This window comes from Pezoporus wallicus, unplaced genomic scaffold (genome assembly GCF_028554395.1).
Source record: "Pezoporus wallicus isolate ANWC-B61680 ecotype Strahan unplaced genomic scaffold, APGP_CSIRO_Pwel_v1 contig_4816, whole genome shotgun sequence".
In the NCBI taxonomy this organism is placed as follows: Eukaryota; Metazoa; Chordata; class Aves; order Psittaciformes; family Psittacidae; genus Pezoporus; species Pezoporus wallicus.
In genome coordinates, this window is record NW_026640990.1 from 1,488,697 (window position 1) to 1,501,612 (window position 12,916).

Consider the following 12,916-nt stretch of genomic DNA (forward strand, 5'->3'; position numbering starts at 1 on the left):
AGCTTAATGTCAGCACTTAAAAGCAGGTAGGTATAAGTTAGCACAACACTATTCTGAGCCCCCACAGACTAAAAAGATGAAAATGGTCAAATAACTTGGCAATTATACAGAAATACTTGTCCAATTTTGGAGTAAAAGTGTTTACAATTCTGTAGCCTGTACTCAATGATACAGAAGTCTTCAGTGTGCTGGTGGTAGCCTCCTGGACTGAATCCCACAGGAAACACGAGGAAGAGTAACAGTTTTAAATATCTTTAACAAAGTGGAATTCTGCACAGATCTAGACAGAGGACTTCTGTTACCTAACAGCTTAGCTGTGAATGGGTTCGTGAGATGGTAACTGGAAGAGCTTAGAGATGATCTTCCTTGGGCTGAGGCACTATTCATTTAATTTGGGGCTTAGTGTAATTAACAGCTCATCCTTCCTTGGTCAATTCCAGGTAAGTATCTTCAGTGACATTTATATCTACTGCTTAATAAAGGTTTGGGTTATAGTTAAAGGTACAGTCTTGCTCTCTAAGTGCTACCCCACACCCAGGTTGGAAGCTGCAGCAGTTCCCAAATGCACCTTGACACACAGTTATAAGGGGATAAGTACCAGCACATGGAAAGAGGCAGGATCAAGTGGCTTGGAAAGGGCAGGTCCATTATATATATATGTGATGCAAGTCTGCTCTTAAAATCATTTGTCAAGGTATGTATCAGGCATAGTCCCAATAAAGACAGCTCCACCAAATCCTTTAATCCTTTTATTGCAGGTACACACCAGAAAAAGAACAGAGAGATTGTCATTTGGTACTTACCAGGCTTCTTCCTCTGCCAATTTAATGGGTATACCGAGTTGTTATTCTTGAAAGTAAAAAGCTCAAAGAAGAGCTCAAAATACAATCAAGCATTAAGCAAAAATTGATGTAAGTATGGAAAAAGAATACAAAACCTTTTATATTCAAGTATTAAAATGGCAGCACCAAATTAGTCTTGTTTGTTTCCCCTGAAACATGGAAAGTTCTGTGTACTCAAACATGTTCCAAGATGCACAGCTAGGAGAACAATAAGTCTTACACAGGGACCAACTACGGATGTACATGCTTGATGGACAGGCAGAGCACTACTGTTCACGTCCCAAACATGAGAATACAATGCCACTAACAGCTTAGATACCATTTTGCTGTAGTGACACTTCTCTGAACTGCATGCAATTACAGAATCTGCAGAATTCTTCAACGTACAGTTGCCAATAAGTAGTAAAGAAATACTAATAAAAATGTATTTTTCCCCCCACAAGTTATAATCTTTACATTTAAGCTTTAGTTCCTGGAATACCCCATGAGTCAGTCACACTGGTTGATTCCCAATATGTTTTAATTCAACGCAATTTGACAGAGGAGTTAAAAGTCCTAATGATAACTGGACTTCCAGAAGTTTTTGATAACTGGTGGCTGGAAAGACAACAGACATACAAACGAGTACGTCCTGTAACTGAAACCCAGGCAATTGTGAACATCCCATGCACTTGCCTTGGCCCATTGAGTAAGCATAACAAGTTTATTTAGGTTAGTTAGACCACACAATCTCTTGACTGCTGGGAACATCAGAAGTCATGGGGAACTGCACATTACAATTTAAAAAAAACAACAGACAAAACAAAAAAAAAACCTTAAAACCAACAAAAAACCCCAACCATCCACCCAACCCCCCCCCCCCAAACACTATACACACAACTGCACTACAGAACAAAAAAAATAAACTTGTTTCAAATAGTACATATTTACCTTGAACACAGAGAATGATCAGCAGATAGGCTCCAAGCAATCGCTCATAAACTCTCAATTGAGTCATTGTTCACTTTTAATCCTTCCTGTGCAAGGCAACTGGTCCTTCTGCTTGACAAATGTTAAGCTTAGCCTGTTCGGTGAAGCCTAATACAAGATTTGGTGCTTGACTGGAAAGATGCTTTTGTAACTTTTCCAACTTCGTTTCCTGAAAGTTAAAACAAAATGTCAAGAAACTCCCTGCATTTCTAAAACGAACAAAACCAACCAACCTCAAGAGTTTCCATCACACTGATCATAACCATGTGGATGCAAAAAATAATTTTAAAAGCATATGTTAAGATTAGTAATTGAAAACATCAGTATTTATCATCCAACTGAATTGCAGGTTTAGTCTGAAATACAGGTTTTTAGTAACAACCAACATGAACGTTTTTACATTCCTATCAAAAATATTATGTATATTAACCGACTAGGCCAGCCATATATATTAGACTCACATACAGCTATGATAGGAAGTATTTGACAGATTAACATGTAAATCTGTTTGAAAACTCTTCTATTTACAGCAACTAAAATTTATATTTTTCTTAAAAATTAAACTCAGTGGTGACTTCCCATAATATTGCAGTGACAAAAACAACACCATCTTGAGCCACCAGTTGAAAAATGCTTGCAGAGAAGCTTTATTGCAATAAACTCCACCAGCCTGTCAAGCAAAAAAGATGCATTTGTATTGAAGTAGTTAGTTTAGTTGCCTAATGTACTCACAATGTTATTACTTTTGTTTTCTAGAATAGTACTACATCTTAAAAAGAAAACAACCCCCCAAAACACAATCTCATTTAACAGTTGAATGACAAAATTAATTTCTCACTTAGCATAAACTGTATTTCAGCCCATCTTCCTGTGTTCTACTATGTTATATTTATATATATAGTGTTTTCTAGAGAAAATACAGCAAGCTTAGTTCACAACAACAATGAACATTTATTATTTATCTCTGTTAATTCCAAATCAGAATCCCAATATCCTTCTAGATTCCCAAGTTTTGTACCAATTAATCCCTCCTGAAAAATTACGCTCCTATATGCACATGCCATTTCCTCCCAAAATCAAATGCAGTTCTACACATCCAGTGGATAACACAGAGCTAAGACAGCCACACTGAGTAGTAAAGTTACTTTTTCAGAGTTTTGTAGTTCTAGTCACATTCTGCTTAACGAACTTTCTACAGCGATTTGCAAGGGAAGCGTAATTGGGCCTCAGAGGACTAAAAAGGAGCTCGAACACCTAAATAGTTAATTGCAACAAAAGCGACGTTGCACAAAGACGAACAGAGGACTTATTTTGCCTTTCCTCGGCCTCTTGTTTCGGTGGGCTTGACCCCCCTGACCCCTGTCAGCCTGGCGCTGCTCATGAACGCCAAAACTGGCGTTCGCTCGGGGATGGGCTGCAATTACTGTTGGTGGCCGCTTCCAGCATCAATAACTCAATCTGTCTGTCGGTGAGACCCAAGGACTTTTCATTTTAATTAGTCTTCAGAGGCATTTAACATGGAGGCAAATTAGCGGCCGAACCGGGAGGTGTCCGTCACTTTCAATTTCAGCGGGGCCGGGGCAGGCCGCCCCGACCCCTGCCCTACTTTTCACACGTCCCTGACTTCTCCCTAATGAAGCGACAAAGCGCCTCCGCCCCAGAGGAAGCCGGGGAGAGCTGCGGGCTGGGCGCCTCATGGACGCGGGCGATGCTCCCTGAACGCCACAGCCGCCCTGGCTCTGCCATGATTACTGCTGGGATGGATTCGGCACGACCCGCTCTGCAGATGTGCTAACCACTACGAACTTCAAAATAAGCTTCCTGCAGAACCAAAATATTCACTCTTCTTAGTGCTTCCTAGTCACAAGTAGCAGGACCAATTCTGACAAATGACGGGGAGGGTCCTTCTAGATACAAAAACATCAGGCCATGAACACAAGTCTGTAAGTAGTATTGCTTTGTTCTGTGTTTCAACTGCAATGAACTTCAGTCTCAATAAAACACAAGACAGACAAGAACTGCCAACAGCTTGTATGTAGTAAACTGATAAAGACTTTATTTACAGTATTGTTTTTGCAGTCCATCCAGGGGAGGAAAAAAAACACAACACAAACCAAACAAAAAACAGTCTGTTCAAAGTATGTTTTAAAAATATTCTCTGTCCTCATGCGAGTTTCAGTATCTCAAATTTCCACTCTTCCACATTTCAAGAGTGTTTTACTTTCAGAAAATAGGCTATCTTGCTCCTCGATTTAGTAAGGTGGGAAGCACACTGGCACAGGAACTTAACGTGTGATGTTCATTTACCCCTGTACTGCATCATACGTTATTAAAAAAATATCAGTAAGAAATGGGAAAAAAAAAAACAAACCAAACATTTTCATACAACTCACTTCCAAATTCATGGTGATTTTTCTTTAGTATGACCATCTAAGTTAGTTATGAAAAATTCTGTCCAAGCCTATTCAAGATTATAACAATCTCCACTTCGCACCTAAATTTTCATTAGTATTTCACTTTTTGTATATCTATGTATTAAAATGTAAATATGCATAAGAATGTATATAAAACGTAATAAAATGACACCGAGAACATGTTCTGCTATAATCCTCATTTTAAAATAGTCATAATTTGAGAATGCTTATCAGCATTTAAAATACCTCAAAAATGAAAAGTGAAACCCAGTAGGGCTGCAATTACCTCCTATTTCCCTGAAATGCAGACATGAAGCCTTAATACTATTACTTGCGTTATCTTTCTGTTGCTGCTACTGCCAATGTCAAGTTCACCCTTAGCTAGGTAAGTCTGCAAGGCTTGGGAAAGACAAGTACTCATCAGCCTTGCTGTACCCACAGCTCTAATGGTAACGTCTCACTACTGCGCAGGTGAGCTTATGCCACTGACTGAAAACTAGTCATTTGCAATAAAATGTCCCAATATGAACTATGTGAACTGTGGTGTGACACATGACCTAGTCTACACTACACAAGCAAGACAGCTGTGTCAAAAACATGATGTGGATAGGGTGAGGCATTTTTTTTCAGACACCACAGTAAAATTCATCACTTTTTCTGCCACAGCTATCAGAAGATATTTCAGGCTTTTTGGCACTTTTTTACCCATCCTTTGAACTGTGCTTCTTGTTCAGCTCAGAAACTTAAATGAGAAAAAAACCCTAAGACAATCAGTTCTCAAAAAGCCTGTCTTGCTCTTTCGCAGAAATGGGAACAGTCTGAAAACACTCTGTTCTTGAAATCACCTGACATTCCAATCTGGCTATGGAGTTTAACAGCTTTAAAAAAGAGTTTAAAAACCCCAGACTAGTTGTTCTAGTGCTTCTAACAAATGCCACACCCCAAATCAATGTAGTTACGACCTTCATATGAGAAGGTATTTCACTAAAAACAACAGTAAACCAACAAAAAATTAACATTTGACAAAACCAAAGAGGCCACAGTGATAACTTTTCCAAGCCATTTCAGGATTCCCCTTGAAGAAGAAGAAGACTGGCAGCCCTGCTAAGGCACATAATCTGAAGTGAACAACAGCTGGAATTTCTCCAAAACCTGCCTGGTATTAACAGGTGGAATCATAGAATTGGAATCATAGGTTGGAAAGGACCTTAAGACCATCAAGTTCCAGCCCCCCTGCCATGGGCAGGGACACCTCCCACTAAACCATGCCACCCAAGGCTCTGTCCAACCTGGCCTTGAACACCGCCAGGGATGGAGCATTCATAACTTCCTTGGGCAACCCATTCCAGTGCCTCACCACCCTTACAGTAAAGAACTTTTTCCTGATAGCCAATCTAAACTTCCCCTGTTTAAGTTTTAACCTTACCCCTTGTCCTATCACTACAGTCCCTAATGTTAGCTGAGAAATCTGTATGAACTCCTTTTACAAACTACATTTGGCTTTTCTTTGCACATGCAGAAAGTTTCAAAATTTGTACAATAAAATTGTCTTACGCATCCTGTAGAGTTATACTACTATGATGCCATTTGCAACTGAAGTGATTTTTACAAAGCAGCAAACAGAAATAGATTTTAATGTTCAGTAAGTTTCAACCCCTATGTTTGTTATCCTGTTTCAGGGTAGGAATTAAGTCTAGCTTATATTCTACAGTCCTTTTGCCCTACCTTCAAAGACTTTTTACTTCAGCTTTGCATACTTATATCAGATGAACAGACTAATGACACAACTAAATGACTACTTCAAATGTGTTCAAGAACCAATTAACACCTGAAACGCTACTCTGCCAACAGAATGATGCTGAATTAATTCAAACCTGCAAGTCAATCGATTTCCAAGTCCTCACGCTTTTATTTACTGTAGCCACAAAGAAGCATTCAACTATAATCTGTTAAAAAGTATTTTATTCCTTAATCACAACACTCAATTTGTCTACACTGTGATTTATTATCCTTCCTAAAAATAGTTTATTGAAGAAAGCGCTTTTGTTATTAAAGCCGTGTGTAGTTTTTTCTAAACTTGAACTCAAGTTTTCTAAACTTGAAGTCAGACAGTGAATTCACAGCACTATCACAGCAGTTTAACAGTACGCTCCGTATGACTCCAAATATATGAAGCTAAAGAGTGCAAGATTTGCCATATGATCCAAAACAACTCTAAAATCAGGGAATTCAGTGGTAACTGTTCTTTAGATGTGGCTATGTAATACTTTTGACAGCATGATCCCTAAACCAAATGAGCTGCACTGTCCCAAATTTCAATAAAGAATGATGGTGCTGAACGTAACAAAGACAGTATTGTAAAAGAGGAACACACACACAAAAAAGAATATTCAATATCTGACTTCAAAAGAATTAGAACATTAAATCCATTTCAACAGAAAAGATGTTTTAAAACATTTGCACCAGTATATACAACACCAAGGAAATGTATTTGCCGAAGCAAAACTTAAGTATCTTAAAAGCTTCTGCTATGTGCAACAGGGGCAAGATGCAACAACGGTTATCTGCAAGCATACTACCTCAATCATGTGTAGTTTTGAAAATATCTCTGAGGTAGGAGAAAATACCAGAGATAAACTGGACTGTCTCTAAGGCAGTATGCAACAACAACTTTTCTATCAGAGCTTAAGAAAACCCTGGTATGTTACCACAAAGGAAATTATTAATTTGGATGAAGAAAAGAGGGATTGTAAGAACACTAAAGAATTTACTACAGAGCAGAAGACAACTAGTTTCAAGAACAGATTACCAGTGTAGTTCAAATGACATTGTTGAATCAGTTCAAGTATACTTACCTTTTTCATTAGTAAACTAAGCACAAAAGTAAAACTTTGATAAACCTTGCCGACAATCATGAATTTCCAGCTCAGCTGACTATTGTTTTTTATGCAGGAAGATTTGGATCACATTAAGAACTGAAGTAACAGAAATGGAATGAAACAGAACAGCATGAAATTGTGAAAGTTATGCATACTGGAAACTCTGAGAAATTTTTGCTTCACATAGACTAGGAGTTCATGCACAGGACATAGCCATGTCCAAGGACTCAAGTACACTAATCAATTACAGAACATCAGGCACATCTATGTGATGTTGCTGGAAGAAAGAGACAAACACAACTCTAGGATTTCCTAGGGAAACTTCCAAGTGGATATCATAAAGTATGAACAGCACAGAGACAAGATGACTGATAAATTCAACATATGCCTAGAACAACTGATAATACTTTCTGGAGAAGGGAAACCCTATGAAAGGAGACAAAAAGACTAATACAGTGAAAGTTGGCAGGGAAATGACTACTCTTTGAAAATGTAAATAGGAATAAACATAACGAATAAGACAGATTGCTGCTCAAGCTAAATAAAATTACTGGTTCAACACCACTAGTTATGAATTAGACATTACAATTTATTTAGATCAGAAATGAGAAAACAATTCCTAACCACTGGTTAGCAAGTTCTAGGGCAGACTTTTCAACTAAAAAGTGTCCAAAAACTTACTCAGTCTTTAGTTTACAAAACCTACCATCTCATGTAGCTGCAAGGTGACAGGATGGGAGCAGACTATGATCCAGAAGAACCCTCAAAACTCTGTTTTGTTATTCATAACACAAGGAGAACTATAGGTTACCTGAGCTTGTTTGAAGTTAAACAGTCAAATTTAACCAGTTCCATAATAAGAAAGTAAGTTTAAATAAAAGTTACAGATTCTGTATTGTGTAATATTCTCAAATACTCATACAAGCCTACTTTCAAAATGTTAGTTTATGGCAAGCCATGCTTACACAAATTGTAGAAAAGTGCCATACTGTAACAGCCAAACTAGCTGTGCTAAAGTGATGTCAAATATGTGAAGTTAAAAAACACAGGTCAATCCATCACCAAAATCTATGAAGAAATCATACAGTTGATGGAAAAGACTGCTGGCTATTGCAAACTTGTTGGCTGAATGGCCATCAACAAAACCTACTTCAAATAAGGTCCCACTTGTTTAGGCACTAATCTGTGCAAACTCACAAACATAATACCATTAAACTGCAAATTTTATTAGAGTTAATTAAAACTACTAGTGACTGCATAAATTTTAAAGCCAAAAGATTGTGTGAATTATTTCAACGGTCTTTCTCCCTCTGACAATTGCTACAAAATCTGAAATGTTAAATGAAGCACACACGTGTGTGCACTATATACTTCCCAAAAGACTGAAACAAAAAAAAAAAAAAAATCAGAGTTCTATTTGTGGGACAGTTATAACCATGTGTTTCTAACACATGTACTGCAAGAGCAGCTTTGTTCATTCAGAAAACATGGGCTCCTAACTGCTTTCTGCAGCAGGAGTCTTAAAAAAGGAGTTCCTATTTTTGAGCAGCTGGAAAAGCCATCAAAATGCATCTTAGATACTCTAAGAGAAATCTTATGAAAGGCAAATTTCACACTGCCTGTAAATATCAAATGTGTGTACCTTAGGTCAGAATTTAGGAGCCAAACTACAAAATTATGATATATTTGTCTGTTTCATAAACAAAGTTGCTAACCATGAAGAAATTAAAGCCTAGCTGCTTTTTACCATGCCCAGCACAATTAGGTAATTGGGGATGCCACTCACTGGATTCCTGAATGCCCATCTTACTGTTACTCTGGAATTCCAATTAAGTAACTGCTACAAAGTTTCTGCCATTATATTAACAGTAATGAAATTAAGCAAAGCTGTTTTCCCAGTGCCATCAGGTATTCAGACATATCCTACTGTATTACAAACATGACACATTCTCTTATTTGAGCATACTGAAATAAGATTTCGTTACACAATTTTTATTCATCTTGAATAAAAATTTCCCCCTTTCACCTCCATCACATTAGTGATTATCTGGCTGAGAGCTTCTGCCCTTAAGACAATTGGCAGACACCCATGCTCCTTCTACCATAAATGACATCAACTTCTGCTATTCTACCCAGAAGCTATCATCCTTAGATGTTTTTATTATCTCTTCATCATTTTTCCTAGTTCCTTACTGTCATACCACTCAACATGAACAAGTAGAAAAGTCTTCACATGGAATACATTCCATCTCTACATCTAACAAATCCAAACTGGGAATGCGACTTAAACCTTTTAAATTTTGTTCTCAAAAAAAAAAAAATCAAAGAATGCCTTTTGCCCACTGGACATAAGCAGGGAAAAAGTTATTTTAATTGTTACAAATATCACACATCACTATTGAAAATATTATGGTCATACTATACCACTTACAAGACCTACCACGTATTTTGGCTTTGAATTACAATTATTTTATATAAACAACATGCCTAGGCCGAGGAAAGGAAAAAGTTGGGCCTCAAACCTGAATATGCATTTGCTCACTTCTTAAAATGTGAACAATGGACCCCAAAATCAGGGTCAGAGCCTTTAAAAGTACAAATGCTTCCACAAGGTTTTCTAAAGTTCAACATCCCTTTCAGCACTATGAAGACAACTAATGAATACTTTCAAAACCTTGTAGTATTTTTTTTCCATAATTTAAGGATAACTGTTCATTAATCTGTATTAAAAACACCCCCAGAACAACAAACTGTCAGGGTAAGTTTTTATTATACTTAGATCCCATGTTTCTGTTACACCTATAACCTTTGCCCAATCTAGAAAAAGAAATTCACAACTACTTTTTGCCTCCAAAGTGAAGGTGATTACGCAAATTCTGGGGCTCATGTAGAGGTCTCCAGGAACTGGGGTTTTGTTTGGTGATTAAAAAGAGTAATTTTCATTTCCTGGTGCCTAAGTAAAACAGCCTGTCCTTATTGGTTACTGAATTTAATCAGTAACAAAGCATGCTATAGAGACCCATGCTTTTTCCCCGATGTCACTGACATCGGTTTCCCTGACAAGAGAAGCAGCAAGGAAGAGAAACCCCAAAGCCCCCCAGTGCCATCCTTAGGCCAGCCTGCAGCTCCAGCTCCAGCACACTTTCCAATAGCAACGTTTTGCCCACTTGGGGATAGTGTAAGCTAATTTCTGAGCAGGGGCACGTTGCTAAGATCTGCATCCCTCACACAGAAAACTGTTTAGAAAAAGTGGGTACTATTTAAAAAAAAACACACATCACTTGAATTTCAATTTTAGTACAAAGAAAATAGCAACAAAGCTGAGAGAATTCAATAGGGTTTGAGGGGCTTGCTCTTTTTTAACATGAAGAATAAATAGGCTGCAAGTACTCATCTCCCTCTTCCCCTCACTTCCACCCTTAATTCTTGTTTTCTAGGTAGTAAGGTTTTCCCAAGTCTTACGGCTAGCTGCCAGCTCCATGAAGTAAGCTGAGCAGAGCTCTCCCTCCCTCTGCTTGGCCCCTCCCCTGCGCAGCCCTAGGCGCCCGGCCTGACATGCTTTTCAAGGCGTGCTAGACTGCAGAGCAGACTTTCTGGCTCCACTTCCTTTGTTTGCACGGCTGCTTTGCTCCTTATCCAGAGCGTGGATTAGCATAAGAATACTGTTTTCCCCCTCTGCAAACCAGCTCCCCTCTAGAAGACCTCTACCTCTTAAGAATAAACATAGGATTGGGGTTTTTTGTTAAATTTTTGGTGAGCTTTTTTTCTTAGATTTTCTCTTTAAGTCCTCATTCAAGACTTGTAGAAACCAATAAAATAAATAAAATCTAAACAAGCCAGTCTGACAAGGCTCGAAAATACCCGATTGCTTAGATTAGTAATTACCAAGGTCAAAAGAGTCAACTTGATAATGCTGTTAATGGAGCCCTCGCTCCTTACACTCCAGTTGTGGCTATGATTTTAGTTATTAAAAACCAAAAACTAAACCACTTTCCAACCAAAGCAGATAATACGTTCTATGAAAGAGTAACAAAAAAAGAGACCATAACACCTCCTTCCACCTTCCCTTTTTTTATTTACCCCTGGAAGACAAGTTTCAAATTATTGAGGACAGAAAGCATTACTTATCAGCGCAACCCTCAACCAAAAATACAAACCAATCCCCTCCAAACTGCTAGCAGCGATGCCTTAAACACAGGAATCGCTGCTGCCTACTTATACAACTGCAAATCCTTTCTCTCTGGTATCTGACCAAGACACTATGGTGTGCCTTGTGAAGCAAGTTACATGCGATCTAGTCTTAACAAAGGTCAACAGAAGAGCATTTCACACAAAGCAAACCACTTGCCCGCAAAAGACTTAATACTATCAACATGGACATATTTTTCTGTTCCACTACCTGTAAGATAACTGCTGTCCAAATTAATTCAGACATTATTTTGCCAGTAAGATAAAAACACACTTTCAAATGTTACCTCCTAAGCAAGCCATGTGATTTTTATATCACCAAATTCAGGACTCCTCATTGCAGTGGACAAGACGAAAGTCCTTCGTTAGCAGTATTTGTGCAATACATATGAACAGCAGAGACAAGAGTGTCAAGTTCAACATAATCATGATTTGCTAGTGCAAAATGCTGCTTGCAAAGTAAGCCTTAACCCTCATTTTCCTCACCTGCCTGCCATGCCCACAGAATCACCATACTCTGCTGATACAAGAAACTGTCTAGCAGTTGCCACAAATCACTGTAAATAACACACAGATATTCTCAAAGGAGCAGTCTCCTCCATCAGTCCTAAAAGAGGCCTTTTAATAGCTGAATAGGCCAAATTAAGTAAGTAGTAGGTGCTGCTTCTTTATGCTCCCATAAAACATCAATGTGGCAGGGTAATTCTTTAAAGTGTTCTTAGTACAGAAACAAAATTTTAGATCCATACCTTGCAAATTACATTTAACTATTAATTTGCTTTTCATGTTATACTGCCCTTCTCACATTAAATTGTTGAAATGCACCCTTTCCACCTCTCTTACAACTCTTTTGAATTACACATATAATCAGCTAACATCCGTCATCTGCGTGCCTTGACACTCAGACTAGAAACTCTTATTAGGGTATTTTTACAAAGTTACAAACTCCAGCCACAAAGCACTAGGAGGTTACCACCTCCACAGCAAGGGCAGGAGAAGAGAGCAAGTACTGTCGGTGGCAGGTCTAGCATAGCCTAAACCAGAATCAGTGGCAGTTTAAATTAATATGCTGTACTCTGAACAGCTGTGGCTGATGAGCTACCATCTGCTTGATACTGCGACAGAGGCAATGACCTCAAGCAAAAGAGCAAGGTGGACAACTGGGGGTAGTAACCTCACAAGCTGTCTCACTAGTGACCTCCAAAGCTTGCAAGAACCACAACACATGTAAGTAGGTTAACAGTTTCCATAATTCCAAGCAGAAAAAAAAAAAAAGCAAAAAAAAAAACCCAAATCCATCTGAAAGCAAGTATCTTGTAATTACAACATTCAGTATCTCACATGGAACCTGCAAAGTATTTGGTTATTCTCAGTATCACAGAATTATAATCACATATGTATAAAGCATAACATGCTCACACACAGTTATTTCACAAATACTTATTATTAAATCAGATGGCTATAATAAGAAAATGCTTCCACAGTACAAATAATCTAAAATTAATTCTATGCTGCATTCAGTTTCTACCTTCATCCGCAATACTTAATTTTTAATTGTGAGAAACGTCAGAAGACATTACTGTTGTGGAAGAAATCTCTAGGACTCTAGATGTATGTGTCTGAG

The 12,916-nt window shown here is 38.1% G+C and overlaps 1 protein-coding gene across 2 annotated transcripts in view; it reads right to left on the bottom strand.

Annotated features, from left to right (window-relative positions):
• Window positions 1-12,916, bottom strand: part of BMPR1A (bone morphogenetic protein receptor type 1A) — an 81,035-nt gene that overhangs the window by 19,536 nt on the left and 48,583 nt on the right. For both annotated transcript variants that reach the window (XM_057421517.1, XM_057421516.1), the window contains one exon: window positions 1,773-1,980. In XM_057421517.1, the coding sequence (XP_057277500.1) occupies window positions 1,773-1,839 (67 nt within the window). In that variant the 5' untranslated portion in view covers window positions 1,840-1,980. The remainder of the gene's footprint in view (window positions 1-1,772; window positions 1,981-12,916) is intronic.